General features: G+C 48.7%; 3 protein-coding genes across 3 annotated transcripts in view; 2 read left to right on the plus strand and 1 right to left on the minus strand.

The window, feature by feature from the left end:
* The window catches only part of GRHL3 (grainyhead like transcription factor 3), a 106,159-nt gene that overhangs the window by 52,204 nt on the left and 38,536 nt on the right, over positions 1 to 15,419 (minus strand). The gene's annotated exons all lie outside the window — the stretch shown is intronic.
* On the plus strand, positions 1,250 to 6,860 carry IFNLR1 (interferon lambda receptor 1). Its single transcript, XM_017736170.1, has 7 exons — positions 1,250 to 2,369; positions 3,009 to 3,132; positions 3,375 to 3,556; positions 3,897 to 4,039; positions 4,517 to 4,673; positions 4,956 to 5,083; positions 5,274 to 6,860. Exons 1-7 carry the CDS (start codon positions 2,045 to 2,047, stop codon positions 6,189 to 6,191), a joined length of 1,977 nt encoding a protein of 658 aa, XP_017591659.1. The 5' UTR covers positions 1,250 to 2,044; the 3' UTR covers positions 6,192 to 6,860.
* IL22RA1 (interleukin 22 receptor subunit alpha 1) overlaps positions 8,987 to 15,419 on the plus strand; it is a 7,812-nt gene continuing 1,379 nt past the window's right edge. The window contains exons 1-7 of the mRNA XM_017736174.1: positions 8,987 to 9,570; positions 11,749 to 11,881; positions 12,183 to 12,355; positions 13,294 to 13,478; positions 13,934 to 14,069; positions 14,261 to 14,382; positions 15,143 to 15,419. Coding sequence (XP_017591663.1) covers positions 9,528 to 9,570; positions 11,749 to 11,881; positions 12,183 to 12,355; positions 13,294 to 13,478; positions 13,934 to 14,069; positions 14,261 to 14,382; positions 15,143 to 15,419 — 1,069 coding nt within the window. The 5' untranslated portion in view covers positions 8,987 to 9,527. The remainder of the gene's footprint in view (positions 9,571 to 11,748; positions 11,882 to 12,182; positions 12,356 to 13,293; positions 13,479 to 13,933; positions 14,070 to 14,260; positions 14,383 to 15,142) is intronic.

Here is a 15,419-nt window from a genome sequence, read left to right on the forward strand (position 1 = left end):
CCCTCCCCAGCTCCCAGCTTGCAGCACACACAGCTCTGCCAGAACAGCTCCTGGGTGGGCTGAGAGCAAAGGGAAGGAGCTGGGATGACAACGCTTGGTGCTGCCTGTTGCTTCCAAAGGTTTCACAAAATCCAAGCACAGCCCCAGCTGTGTCTTCCTCACTCTGGATTTCCTGTAGTGCCCTTCCTCAAGGAGGGCAGATACCTGTGAGTGTGACTCAGGAAAGGTTGCAGGGTTTGCCCTCCTGTGCTGAATCATCTGCTGCACGCAGAGAGGGAAGAGGTGGAAAATGGGGGGAGTCCCCGGGCTGTCCTCGGTGTCACAGAGTGACAGGAGGGTGAGGCATTGTACCATGGAATGGCAGCCCCACCGCAAAGCACTTCACAGCATCACAGAATGATTCAGGATGGAAAGGACCACAGTGGGGCCAGGCAGGGTCATGTTAAAGCACCTTGCACAGGGTTGTGTCCAGGTGGTTCTTGGATCAGAATATTTGAGTATTTGTGCTCCATAGGAGTAAAGCAGTGGGAGAACACAGGCACAGCTGCAGGTTTGCCCAAGGATGAAGGGTGCTGCTGCAGCAGCACCATCCCTGCCTGTATCCTAAAGGCATCACAAGACCCCACAGCAGGGTCCCAGAGCACTGATGGGTACAACTGTGTGTTCTCCTGTGCTCCTGCCAGTCCCTTCCTGGGCACCCCCAGCCAGAAACGAAGGCTGGAAGTGCAGGAGAGCAGAACTTTGGGCGTGCTGTGCCCACGTGTGCCATGAGAGGATGCTCCGGGAATCCCTCTGGGCCGCTGCACAGCAGAGTTTTAGCGGTTCTCCAGGATTTCCAGCCGCTGTGGCTCGGAGAAAAGAGTCTTTTGTTTGACAGGCAGCGACACCTCGTGGCATCGACCACCCCAGCCCAGCGTGGGGCCAGTGGGGCCAGCAGCGCCTCGGCCCCGCCTGGCACAGCTCCTCCGGCAGCCGCAGACCGGGGCAGTTTCGCCAAGGAGGCCGGTGGAGCCCAGAGTGCAGCGGGTGTTCCACAGGAAGCGATGATGACGATGGTGATGATGATGATGATGATGATAAGATTCACCTCTTGCAAACGCTTACTAAAAATCACAGTCACCTCGGAGAGAAGCTGCCTGAGGGCTCTTAGCCAGGCCGGAATGAGTGGCCCTGGAACTGCTCTGGATCCTGTCCAGGCTGCTTTAGGAAGCACCAGAGCCGTGTGTTGGTTGTGGCTCTGCAGTTTGGATGCTGAAGGGGAATGGACCCTCCAGACCCTTCATTTTGCTTTTTTCCTTATAAAGGATTATAGCTCTTTTTTGCACAAGAAACTCCGTAAAAATTAAATTAATCAAACAGAGGTAGCAAAACAGCCATGGAAACACAAACTTGTGGTAAGAAGAAATGGAGATTTTTGGAGGAAATTGTGACTTTATTCCCCGAACCTGACACTCCCAGCTGCAGCAAGTTTTCCATCTGCAAGAGAGTTTTCTCCATCTGGGGAAGACTCAGGAAAACCTCTTTTGTCTAAGCTGATACAGATCTCCTGCGTGGTAACTTCATTGATTCATTCCCGTTGCTGACGGCACCGGCCTGGGGGTGCCTGTGATGGGAAGGGAGGAGAGCTGAGTGCCAATCAATGACTGATCCAGGGATTTCCCCCCGTTCTCTTGCAGTGGCACAGCTGTTCCAAGCACACACCTGGGCACACTGCACTTGGCAGCATGGCAGAGAGATCCAGGTCCTTTCGTGTGCCCACACTGGGAGGGGGCAGATCCCTGTCCTATCTCTGCCCTTTACTCCCCCAGCTGTAAAGTGGAGTAATTCCCTAACTCCTGAAAAACATCATGGAACATAAACTGAGGGAAAGTCTTTGCTCTCCTGTAAACACCAGACTCCCATAGTCTCCCACCCCGCTGTTTTTATTGTTGCCAGGTTATTATTAGCTCTCTCCTGCACTGAAACCTTATTTAAGTTCTATTAATATTTCACAGCCACCCAGGTAAGTACCAAAGGTCAGAGTTTTACCGAGGTGTCTCACAAGATGAGGCAGCTCTTCCCCTGTGCCAGGGCTCAGCTGTGCTGCACTGGAGGGCGCAGTACTGCAACCTTTACCTTTCCTTTCCCCCAAAACCCTCTCACACCTGCTCCTCTCCCAGTCACACATGCAGGGCTGTACCAGGAAGCGAGGCAGGGCGCATGTGTGCAGGTCCTGAACTCCTCAGTCCTCTGGAATTCACTCAACTTCATACAGGAAATGAAAATGGATCAAGGAAAGACATTTATGACAAGTGGAAGGTTCTGCTTTGCCGAGTGTGGCTGGAGGGTGGGAACCCTGATGGCTCTGTCCCTTCTGCAGCAGGCTCAAGGTACGTGCAGACCTGGGTGTTACTTTTCCTTTCACTGTATGGCTTTGTTGGTAGGAGGAGAGATAAATTTTAATCAGTTTAAATGGGAATGATTCATGTAAAGTGAAATATTCCATAGTAAAGAAGCGACAGCTTAAAATCTGTCTATGGAAGGTGTCTTGCTGAGGGCTAGTGATGGACATAGTGATCTACTAGAAGAAATGGGGGCAGGAAGATGTACATGGCAAACCTGCAGCTCTGAATTCCTGGCAGGATCTGCCTTTGGAGGATTGGGATTGAATGAGAAGCGCGGGGCAACCGTGTCCGCCCTGTCCAGGGGAGAGCGCAGGGGAGTCAGGCGGAATGTGTGGGCTGTAAATCAGTGAAATGCAGTGAGACCACGGGGAAAGCCCCTCAAAATGATAAAGTAGATTGTTCACACTAATGTCGGTCCTAATTCTAAAAGCTGTTGAGATGAAGATGTTTCATGAGAGATGAGGAAAACATTACATCACTCCTGCTTCCAGAGCCAATTTCCAGTCTTAAATAAACTGAGCTGCTCTGCCTCAAATTTTGACACCACCGTAGTGAGAACCAAGTGGTACTTCCTGTCCCCAAATGTGTTTTTAAATCATTCACATAATTTTCCCCTTTAACCAGGTCATGTTCAACTTTTCCCTCCTCAAAATGTGACACTGCTTTCAAAGGATTTTGCCATGATTTTGACCTGGGCTCCAGGGGAAGGCTCTCCCCCAGATGTGAACTACATAGTGAGGTATGAAAGGTAAGAGCTCCCAAACCATGTCTGATTGAAGGGGTCGAACAGGGACAACAGCTGGGCATCTCTGCTGATTCATAACTGTCATAATGATCATTGACCTTCCACCAAAACGAATCATGATCTGTCTGGGAAGTGTTCCAAACTCTGAGCACTGTTTGGTACCCACGCTCCAAAGCCCTCCCTTCTCTTGCTCTATAAATCACAGCAGAACATGTTGAATATTTTGGTATGGTTGTTCCTTTCAGCCAGGATCGCCCAGAAAAATGGAGGAAGGTTCCTCATTGCAAAAACATTCCCAGAACCTTCTGCAACCTGACTTGTGCCCTCTCCAACTTCTACGTTAAAGTCCGGGCTCGGGTGAAAGCGGTCTGGGGACAATTCCAGTCGCCGTGGGTGAAATCCCAGTTCAAGGATTACTACTCAGATGGTGAGTGCCTGGATGGAAGGACATTCCCACAGATGGACAGACCACAACCCCCAGCTATCCAGGAGCTTTATGGATGGCAGAGATTTGAGTGAGCACAAACAGTAAGGAGCGGGGATCATTTAGGAATGAACTTTGTAGCAAGTGTCAGAATTTGTTCACCAGTGCCCCAGCTGAACAAACTGGCTTCAAGCTCTCTGGGGCATTTTAGGTAAGAGGTGTCCTTTGCCTCCCTCTTATCACAAGATAACACTGGAAGTGAGGATCAGCCTTGGAAAGTGTCACTGCTGGGAAGGTAAGAGCCAAGCAAGCCCCATTCTCACGTCTGCTCACTCAATTGCAGTGGAACTGGCTCCCCCTGTGCTGAACCTGAATGTCAAGGAGAATTTCATCCATGTGAGTGCCTCCTTCCCTCTGCCCACCTGTGTGGAGAACCTCACTTGGAAATACGACCTTAACCTCTGGGAAGCGGGATCTGAAGACAAGGTCAGTAAAAGTGGCTCTTCTTGGATGAAATGGAGGAACTGAAAGAGCTTCAAATTTCTGGGCAGGGAGGGAGGGGCTGGATCCAGGCCCTGGAGGAAATGAGCCAGCCAAACTAGAGTTAAACCAAAGGCAGAGACAAGAAGTAGAAGTGTGTGTGTGCATCCTTATTTTTTTTTGGTAGTTCCCTATTTTTATCAGGAACAGGAGGCTACACTACAGTCAGTCTAAAGACCTGAGGTTTAAAACAACTAATCCAGGTGGTACTGGCAGCATTCCCTGGCAGAGCAGAGCAGAGCACAGCACAGGAATTCCCACCCTGGATCCATAAACCCTGGGCGAGATGCCAGACATGGGGTCCTTCCATGCTCTTCCCAAGCCCTGAGGCCACACAAGGGATCCATGAGCTAATGTGGTACAGAAACACCACCCCAATAATGAAAGCAGCATCTTTCCAATGCTCTGCTTGTCTCTCAACAGAAGGAATATGATGGTTGCTTCAGGAAGGACACAGTGATCATCAACACCACTGCTCTCCGAGGCAATTACTGCTTCAGTGCCAGGGCTCTCTACGAAAGCATTGACTTGAAGCACAGTGAATTCTCCCAGCCCGTGTGTGTGCTGCTAAACCACAAAGGTATGGCCCTTCCCAGCAAAGGATGTGGGGAGACATCCAATGGGATGAGGGCAAGGCAAAGACTGTCACCAAAATTAGCTTTTCAACACAAAAAAAAAGGCTTCCTGTTAAAGGGACTGGTTGGATTTTCTAGTGAACAGTTCCTGCTTTCTGTAGAAATATTTTCATTTTAAACAGCCAGCCCTGAAATGTTTTCTGAAAACCTTGAATATTGTATGTCAGTGTAGAGCCCATAATTCCTATAAAATACCACTCACAGGACATTATTTCTGTCTTTTACAGCAGTGGAGTGGAAGTTCCCACTTCTGGTCGTGATCCTTCTGTTTGTCCTCCCCATCTTTGTGGCCAGTCCCTTCATCTGCAGCCTGGTGAAACACGAGGCCAAGAAAAAGAAGATGCCTCAAGTTTTGGTATAGCCCAAATTCTGAGGTCCTCTCCTCAGAGTCTTGCTGGTTTTCAGAGGGTGACTGGGGAGGAGTGGGAGGTTCTTCACTTCTCACTTTTACATTCATAATTCCCACTTGAAGTAATCTTTCTTACATCCAGACTTTTCTTTTAAAAGCATCACAGGCTCATGGTCTCATTTCTTCTCCCTGGTAGGATTTCTCTCAATTTAAAGCTGCAGGACCAACCTTCCACTTGGAGCTCAGTGAAAAGGAATTCTGTGGTGATGATCTGAGCTACACGGAGAAGCCAATGCCACAGAGGAGGACAAACAGAGCTTTAGGAGGACATCACCTGCCATGGATGGCTTCTTTCCCATCATCATCATCATCATCGTCATCGTCGTCATCATCAGAGGATGAGGAGGAAGAAGACAGCAGCACTTTCATCCCATACAATGAAATGCCTCGGTATCCAAAGAGACTTCGCAGCTGTCAGCCACCCCCAGCAGCTCAGGGGGAAACCAGCTTGGATTCAGGATCTGGAGGTCTCTCTGTGGACAGTGAATCTGTGCTTGACCTCAGTGCCCTGGGTTTCACTCTCTTTGCAGAGAGGAAGGGTGAGGTGGACACCTCGGGATCCCAGGCAAACGAGGAGACATCCCTTTATCACTGCTCCTGTTTGGAAAGAATATCCCTCACTGAGGTGAGATTCCCAGGTGCCAGTGAGCATGGACAGGATGATGGAAACAGGGAAAAGCTGGGAATGACCCCCCTTCACCCCCTGCTGGGGGGGACTTGTGCTGAACCCGGCGAGCACCACCCTCACAGAAAGGCTCCTCATTTCTCCGGGGATTACCAGAAACCCATCACTGATCTGCAGCTCCAGATGGACTCGGGATCGCAGCCCGGAGAGGATCCCAGCAGCCAGCTGCTCATCCCCTTGTGGACACTGCAGGTGGCAGAGGATGAAGGCATTGCAAGTGACTGTGGCAGTGACAGTTTTACAGAAGGGACACCGCCCGAATCCACGGTGCTGAGTGACGCTTTTGAGACTTCAAATACAGAGGGAAAATACGACCCAAAGTTTCAATTCCCAGGCTACGAGCACTCACATTACTTGGGAAGGATCTAAAGTACCCAGCAGGTCTGTGGAGTGCCTGGAAAATGCTGGAGAGCTCCAGATATCCAGGCAAGGATCCTGGAATGAACAAGGACAAAAAACTGATGTCTGGCCTATCAAGACAATGGCTTTAGGGACACAAAAGGTGCATTATATTGCTAAGTGACCTCTGATAAGGTGCTCAGGCTCTGGCACAGCCTGAGCCAGCCAGGGGTGAGGGAGGCAGGGGCATCTCTGAGGGACCACCCAGCAAACAGGCACTGCCTCGGGGTCAGCTGAGATTCAGAGCAAGGGAACAGCTGCGTGTGGGTTATGAAAGGCAAAAGCACAACCCAGCACTGGGTGAAACCATCAGCTGGGTCCTGGAAATGCAGGGTTGTGCCTGCATGTGGATTTGGAGAAGATTTTGAACCACTTCATGTCACCTTTGCTTCCCTGTAAGTGCAGAACTTGACTGGAAGTTCCTAACAGAGACATTCAGCACAATCTGGTTTTTGTGGGATGAGAAGTTCTCCACCTCATCCTGCAGAGATCACCTTCTGTGTTCCAACAGAGGGAACTGACGCCAAAGTCATAAATGTGCAGCATGTTTGTTTATTTATTTTTTGTTTTATACTTATTGAAGCTGAAATTCCTCCTGCTGTGCAGAATGTCTGAGAGCAATAATATTTTGATATAGAACTCCATGTGTATGTGGTTTTGTTTCCCAGAGCTACAAAGGGGGACTGCAGCTCATCTTGAAAAACATTCCCTTTAAAACAGGGCCCCATCCTGGGCTGGAGTGCAATTCTGAGACTTCCCAGCCAGGTCACTCTGGTCATTGGGAAAGCAGGACTGTGACTGTCTCTCTGAACAAAGAATCCCGGAATGGTTTGGGTTGGAAGGGATCCTGAAGTTCATCCCATCCCACCCCCTGCCACGGGCAGGGACACCTCCCACTGCCCCAGGCTGCTCCAAGCCCCATCCAACCTGGCCTTGGGCACTGCCAGGGATCCAGGGGCAGCCACAGCTGCTCTGGGCACCCTGTGCCAGGGCCTCCTCACCCTCCCAGGGAAGGATTTCAGTCCAGTATCTAATCTCAATCTCCCCTCTGGTAGTTTACAGCCATCACCTTTGTCCCATCACTTCATGCCCTTGTAAAGGCTTTAAAAAGGAGCCTTTGTGTAAAGAACTCACAGGAAAGCAAAGCATTAAAAGAAAGAGGGGAACACTCCCCATTCTCTGCATTGGGGGAGGGCTCAGCTGAGGGAGGGTGTTGATGGAGGGTGTGAAAGCTGAAATCTTGTGAGAATCAGGAAAAAAGAAGCAAGGGGTGATAGGAGGGATTGGGAACTGCTTTGAAGCAGGATGTACTAATTAAGGTCCTGAATTAAAGTCAAAAGGGGAGGTGGGGGAAAGGATTCACCAACTGGAATATCCCTTTGTCCTCAAAGTGTCCTTAGGTACATCCTACATTGTTATCCCTCCAGTTCATTTGGAAAGATTCAGGTGATCCAAATATAATCACCACCCCATTTCTTGTGCAATCAAGGAAAACCCCCGGGGCTTTGACTTACAGGAAGCACCTGAAGTTGTGTAACCTCTACCCAATTATTTTGACATGTCCCGGCTCTGCAAACACAGCCTGGGATCAGCTCTTTGTCTTGTCCAGGGAACTGAGGGACAGGATGCAGGCCAGGTGAGCTGGACAGGTGGTGGCAGCATCCAACTCCTCCACATTTTCTTATCACAGCATCAGAGAATCATTTCCTTTGGAAAAGGCCCTGGAGATCATCGAGTCCAACTGTGAACCCACCCTGTCCCCAAGTGCCACATCCACGCATGGAGGATTCATGCCCAGCAGTCACCAGGTTTGCTGCAGTCCCAACACACTGCGAGGAAATCAAAAGTTTGAGAGAGTTTGGAAGTTGAAACTAATTTTGAACTTCAAAGTCGAGTTTTGGGCATCTTGAGGTCCCTAAAAATTCGGAGAGGTGTTTCCTGGGCTATTCAAAAGGTGACATCTTGCTAGAAATAAGGGCAGAGATAAAGTTTGAAGTTCTATTCTCAGAACTGAAGTCTCAGGTGCACTCCAAGCTCTGCCCCATCACACAGCAGGAGCATGAGGGAAGGGAAAAATGGAAATACTTTTAGCAGGCTGTTCAGGAAACACCCTAACAAACAGTTGTACTTAATTAGACACTGGTGGATAGGTGTGTCTTGTTTAACAAACTGTGAGGCCTCTTTGTCCAGGTGAGCTGAGAATGACAAAATGCCAGTGATGCACCATGGCAGGGTTGGAAGCACAGAGCCCTGTTAATATCCAAGCGGGGCAGGGAACAGAAACAGCATCAGGAACAGGAAATCCACAGATGAGGAGGGAAGCAGAAGGGGTTTGTGAATTCCATCACATGCTTGGCCACAAGGATAGAGCAGTGCAATCAGTGTGCATTCAGCTTCAGAAGCACACAGGGTTTGTATTTGAAAACATAACCTAACAACATCCTAAAAACCGAACACATTGTGGGAAAGGGACTGTATCCCTGCCTTGTTGTCCATACAAACTCCCAGTTCTTACCACGTGGAGGCAGGATATCCAGAACAGACCTTTACACTGTAAGCAGCCACAAAAATAAACATTGTTGGTCTACAATGGCCTCTGCAAAAAGCTGTGCTCCTCCTGTGGAAAGGCCACCTCTTTTTTACCTCTTTCCCACATCAGGTGAGAGAACCTGGTGGAGCAGAGTCAGGGCAGAGCTGAGGAGCTCCTGCTCTGCCCAGGCTGCAGCAAGGCACGTGCTGATCCTTTGGTTCCCATCCAAGCTCAGTAAGAACTACAGAAGAGCATAAAACCCAGTTTTCATTTTAAGCAAGTATTGAGAAGTATTTTTTAAGGCAATAGGTGCATTGCTTGCAGCAGGTATGACACGAACCAGGTGCACAGCACTAAGTTTTAGTATCTACAGTTGTAACAAGCTCAAGTTACCCGACCAGAAAAGCAAACCTCAAACCCTAGGAACCTCAGGGAGGGCTTTCAGGCAGGAAGCTCTCAGCAAAAAGGTATTTGGCTCTTTTTCAGGAGCTGGGGATTTTCTCAGCCTCTGGCTTGTGCACCTTTGTACAGTCAGGTGTGCACTGGAGGGGAGAGGTGCTCCTGCTGTCACTCTCCCTGTGTCACACATGCGCAGGGCTCCGAGCAGCCGTGAGGTCAGATCCCAGGGAAGGCAGGACAGGAGCTCTGCTCTGCTCCGTTACTGAGCAACAAATCCAACCTGGCCTGGCAAGAAAGAATTCAGCTCTCACAGAAGGTGATTCACCTGCACACAGAAGCAACTGCCTGCTCTCCCAGCCCAGCCTGCAGAGCTATTCATGAAGCGATTTCTGATCGTCCTGGCTGGAGTTTCAGTGATCGGTAAGTCCGGAGCTCTCCTCTGCTCTCGCTGATTGTGGTGTTTCTGTTTGATCCTGGAGTCTGGACTTCTATCCTGTTTCCTGAATTATCACCTAGAGAATGAGCTGTTGTCTGAGTTCTCTTCTATGTTGATCTGTCCTTGTAGTAACTCCCATGTGGGGTTGGTATGCTTGAAGGATTAGTAGGGAGAGGAAAAGATTCCTTCACTTTAAAGGGTTCGTCACTGTGCTACAACCCAAATCCTACAGGAGTGAAGGATATTCACTGATTTCAGGGGCTTTGGATCAGTTTCCTTGTGCCTTAAGCAAAGGCACAAATGAATACAAGAACAGCCCTGATTTTAAAAGAGGTACAAATAAATAATGTAATCTTAAAATGAGAGCATCATCATAGAGTGGTTTGGGTTGGAAGACTTAAAGCCCATCTCCTTCCACCCCTGCCATGGGCAGGGACACCTTCCACTGTCCCAGGGCACTCTAAGCTCCATCCAGCCTGGCCTTGGATACTTCAGGGATCCAGGGGCAGCCACAGCTTCTCTGGGCACCCTGTTCCTCACAGGGAACAATTTCTCCCTTATATCTAATCGAGATCTACCCTCTAAAAGCCATTTAATCCTACTCCAGATGTGACAAGCTCACTGCAGGGTGAATGAAGGATAAACTTGCTCTTTCCGAACACCAGCTTTTCACCATTCAGCCTTGTCATCCATCTGCTCATGGCTGGGAGCTTACACTGTGAAGCTCCTGTACTGCAGGGACTGTCACACTGCGAAATATCCTGGTTTTCCCCTGCCCACACTTGACTGTGCTTGTGTTATGCTGCTTTGCATAACAGAGTTTTAGCATGGATAAATGTGGGAAGACAGAGATTTCCTACTCCTGATAAGATATGGGTATTTGTGACTCAGTTTTCAGGGTGCTCAGACAGGGAATCCCACCCCCTTCATACCCACATTGCTGCCTCCTGCTGAGCCTGGAATGAGCAGAGGCAAATGTGGAGCTGCAGATGAAGTCAGGACAAACTCTGGAGTAGCCAGCAGCCCATTTCTGCACCACTTCCCTGCCCAAATGCCACACACAAGACTGAGAAGGGCTCTGTGCCTTTCTGCCTAACCCTCCTCCCATTCAGCCAGCGAGTTTGAATTGGTGGCACTCGGTTCTGCTCCGTGGGGGGAAGCTTGGAGTGAGGATCCAGGTGGGATTTAGTCTCTGCTCAGTGTGATCTTGTCCAAGGCACCCCCATCCCAGTGCTCAGTTTGCCCATCTGTGCTATTTTCATTTGCTCACCCCACTTTCTCACAAGGGCTGAACCCTCACGTGCTCCAGGTGTTTATCAATGCCACAAACCAAGAGCTGAGTAATGCATAAATGATCTACCTTTGAGGGTCTGCCTATAATCTGAATTCACAGCGTTTATAAATCCTGAAGCTGCAAGCTCTTGTGGATCAGCCTTGGGAAAATTTTGCACTGTGTTTTCTCATGATAAGAGAGAGATAAAAGCCTCAAGGACTTTTCTGCAGCATCTCAGAGCCAGTTTGCTGCAGGAGGGCCGTGGCATCCTGCTCTCCAGGGACATGTTTGCAGGGGCAGGGGACACTCCTGCCCCCCAAAGCCAGAGCCATTCTCCCCAGGGAAGAGGAGCAGGGCTTGGAAAGCAGGGAGCTGGCTGAGCTGTTTGCTCTCACCCTGGCACACCCAGGTCAGAGTCCAGACATCAGGTGTCGCTCTGTACAGGCAGTTTCCATCCAACAAAACATGGAGCACGAGAGGAGAACGGCAGCCACCTCTTCAGGGAGGTGACGCTGAGCTCTGCATGTCACTTCCTTGAGCAGGGGCAGGGAGCAGAGACATTCACAGACGTAATTCTGGGCTTGAAAACTGGTTATTATTCTTATTTTTCCATCCATTTAAGTGCTCTTAAAGAAACCAGACTAGAAATTCAAGGGTTCTCTTTCTCACTTGAGTTTTTGAGGCTTTTCTGTATAAATTCCTGACTGACATTTCTTTGGGATGAGTCAGTTGTCTGCAAGGTGTGTGATGTGAGCACAGTTTGAAGTCTTGTTCTGCTCAAGCTCCTTCTTTTCAGCCCAGCTTTAGCAAAATAGCACAGGATCAATGTTCATCTGAGGGCTGAGATGTCAGAAAATGCTTTTTAATACCAGTTTCTCTGCTCCTTCAGGCATTGTGACTACAGAGAGATCATCATGTCTGAAACGTGCAGCATTTTCTTCCACAAACTTTGAGAACATCCTGACCTGGGAAACAGAGGCAGATATTCCCCCTGGCACTGTATTTGATGTCCAATACAAACAGTAGGTGAAGTTTGCTTCTTTTGGGCTGTTCTTAGGGCTCTCAGAGAGAGAAAGGGCCAAGAGAGGATTTGGTTTTGCTGTTTCTTGCCTGTATTATTTATTATTTATTATGAGGAGAACTCACCGAAGGACAGGATTATTCAAAGTGGGAGATGATGCCCATTTAAGCAAATATTTTACATCTTGGGTTGCTTTGCTCCATTACTGAGCTACTCTTGCCTTCAGCAACTTCCTTCTCTCTATTCCATTTTCCTCTGGTTCTGTTCAACCAAACAAACCCAAACCCTTGTTTTGTCCTCAGGTATGGAGAGAAATCCTGGCTCACCAAGAATGAGTGCCAGAGCATCACGCAGCTCTTCTGCAACCTCACCCGGGAGACAGAGAACTTCAGGGAGCATTTCTACGGCCGGGTGAGGGCCAGGAACTGCTCCTCCAGCTGGGTGCGCTCCGAGAGGTTCGAGCCCCGCAAAGAGAGTAAGTACCACTGCAAGCCACCAAATCCTCCTTCCTGCCACCTTTAGGGCAGCATTTCCTCGCCTTTCAGCCCTGCAAGGCTCTGTGCTTGGTGGGGAGGGAGTGAAGGACTGGAGGTTTGTATTGGGCAAGGAGGTAAATGAGCAATGGGCAGGGCCTCACGTGAGATCTGACTCTAAAGTGGAAGCAGAGGAGAAAAGGAAAAGCCAGGTGTGCTGGAAGGGAGAGCTGCTGGTGAGAGGCATAAAGAAATGAGTGAGACATGATGAGAAACCTGAGCACAGCGAGTCCCAGGAGCTGTGAAATGTGAACACTGGGATAAGCATCCATTCCAATGGATGCTTCATGTTCCCAGCGCCTGAGTGAGCCCTGCTGCAGACACACAACGCAGCCTTTGGGGGCCTTATTGGCTCTGTGGCTAAAATTTCCCCACTGAAAAATCACCAAGAATAATTCAAGGTGGCATCAGCAGCCAATGGTTGTGAAGAGCCTTTAGACCTGTGCACCAAAAAAGCTGTGAAAGCTTGGATTGAACCTCTTTTCAGTGCTGGGTGTAGCGTGTGCCTGTCCCCAGAGATAAGTGCAGGCACAAAAGCCCTGTAAATGTGATGGAGGGTGGGAATTGGGGTTTGGGCAGCTGAGTGCCTGTGATGGGATTTCACCCCTCACGCACACATGGAGGAGGATATCCTGCACAGGGAAAGGGAACATGGAGCTGGGAGAACAAGGTCCTAAGGAAAAGCCTGGGGCTTTTCCAAAAACCACCCCAAAACAACCCCAAAACCACCTCTGCCTCCAGTGGCCTGACTTCTGCCATGCTCATACAGCTCAGACACTTTTTTGTATAAACAGAAATAACAATTTCAGTGACTCTGGGGTGTGTTTAAGATATCAGATGATATTAAAACAGCTGACACTGCCTGTTCTGTCTTTCCCAGCCATTATAGGAGCACCACAAGTGGAATACATTCCCTATGTCCGCTCCATAAAGTTCCTTATCCGGCCCCCCGTTACCCCCCTGCGGGGTGAGGATGACCAGCAGCTCACTGTGGAGGACATTTACAGCAAATTTGGGCCTGTGGATTATCACCTGACAATATTCAACCAGAGGACACACCAGCAGGTAAAGCACCAACTCAGGCACTGGGATTTTCTAAATCCCATTTCAAATAAGCTGGAGCAGGATCTGAGTTTACACAGGATGGAGGAGATTTCTGATGTACAAGGGGAGGTTTTGGAGTCTTTGACTCTCAGGAGAACAGGAACTTTAAGCATTCTTCTTAAATTCTGGGAAAGAAAAGGACTTTCCAAAACTGCTGTATAATTAGCAAAAAGTAAAACTGTTGGTGACTAAGAAAATTACTTAGTTAGTTCAAGTCTTAAGAAACTGAAATGCAACATTAAATGTAGAAATAATAGAAAACAAAATTATATAAATATTCCGAATTCCATACATACAGAGTAATTACAGCCCTGTACAACCTCATTAGTAAATAATATTTTATGCTGAATTTTGCAATCTGAATTGAAGAAAATTTAATCTTCCTAAAATACAGATTTTACCTTTCTTTTCAACAGTGGACAAAGAATGAGCACAACAAAGAACTTGAAGTTTCCAATTTGGACCCAGACACTGAATACAATGGAACAGTTTATATCTGTCTGCTCCAGAGAAGGAGCAAACCTCAAGTGTTTTGGGTCAAAACACTGGCAGGTGAGGCTGTTAACTCTGCTGAAAGTTGAAAAGTCCAGCTGGGATACTGGATACGCAAAACACATTGATTTTCAACACGGAACGTTTTAATAGTTTAAAAATTCATTCTGATGAGACGAAACCTGTGACATCACCCAGCTAATTGTGACATTTTTCTAATCCATCTCTCTTTCCACTTGTTCTCTTCCCAGACAAGACGTGGATCCTCTACTGTTTGGTGGCCCTGGCGTTCTGTGCAGGGCTGATCTTTGCTGCCGGCATTTATGTGATCTACAAATACATCAAACAGCGCAGTGCCCAGCCCAGGGCCTTGGTGAGTGCCCTTCAGCCACTGCAGCTCAGCTTGGAAATCACGGAATCACCACTGCCTGGGGCTGGAAGGGACCTGAAAGATCACTTAGTCCACGCCCTGCTATGGGGTCCACACCTTCCACTGTCCCAGCCTGGCCTTGGACACTTCCAGGCATGGGGCAGCCACAGCTTCTCTGTGCAGGGCCTCACCACCCTGAGTAAAGATTTTCTCCCCAGTACCCAATCTAAACCCATCCTCCTTGATTTAAAGGGTTAATGAGCTGTGTCTGGGCAATCAGTGCAGATTACTGGTACTTTATAGAGAGGTGCTGGGAACCTGTCCCAAACTGAGCCCCTCGGGTAAGGCAGCTATACTGAGGCATCCGAAATCCCTAGTTCCTCTTGAAATCCTGGGATTCTCACCTATCCCTCATCTCCCACAGCAGGAACTGGGTTTTCATGCTAATGAGCTCAAGGATTTTCATGCTATTTCCGTGCTGCAGGGCTTAGGCCAAATTTTACAAAAGCGAAAGCAGGAGTTTTTCTTCCTCATGTTTCAAGATTGTTCAATTGATACACAATGAGAAATGTCTGTATTCCTGTGAAGGGTCATTCCCCAGGGAAAAAAAACTCGGAGTTCTTTTGTCAACAGAGCAGATCCCTGGTGGTTGTTACTGACTTTTACTGACACTTCTCCTAAGAAATTGTTAAAGTAACTAAAGCAAACCTTCAAGGTCACAGCTTCTTGTTAATAACCCATGGTTGTTTATCTGTTCCACCAGGACTTCAGAGGGATTCCATCATTCCAGCCTCTCACGCTGACAGTGGAGCACATCATAAAGCCCCTTAGTTTATCCAAACCTTCCCTTTTCATCCCTGAAGTGCAGCTGGCACAGATGAGCCAACATTTGGACTGGGCTCCGGAGCCACCACGGCCTTTCTGTCCCTACCAGCAGCAGGCAGATGTTCCAGCATTCCAGCTGCCCCCTCAGCCATCCCAGGTGGAAATCACAGCTCTGACTGGTTACACTCCTCAAACAGCTGCACAGAGCATTCCTG

This window comes from Corvus brachyrhynchos, unplaced genomic scaffold (genome assembly GCF_000691975.1).
Source record: "Corvus brachyrhynchos isolate BGI_N302 unplaced genomic scaffold, ASM69197v1 scaffold65, whole genome shotgun sequence".
Taxonomy (NCBI): Eukaryota; Metazoa; Chordata; class Aves; order Passeriformes; family Corvidae; genus Corvus; species Corvus brachyrhynchos.

Excerpts from the sequence above, each read along its gene's own strand:
- IFNLR1 (XM_017736170.1), top strand. The coding sequence starts at position 2,045 with ATGAGGCAGCTCTTCCCCTGTGCCAGGGCTCAGCTGTGCTGCACTGGA. Across the intron at positions 4,674-4,955 it reads TGTGCTGCTAAACCACAAAG|CAGTGGAGTGGAAGTTCCCA; the intron begins GTATGGCCCTTC and ends TGTCTTTTACAG. Across the intron at positions 5,084-5,273 it reads AGAAGATGCCTCAAGTTTTG|GATTTCTCTCAATTTAAAGC; the intron begins GTATAGCCCAAA and ends TCTCCCTGGTAG.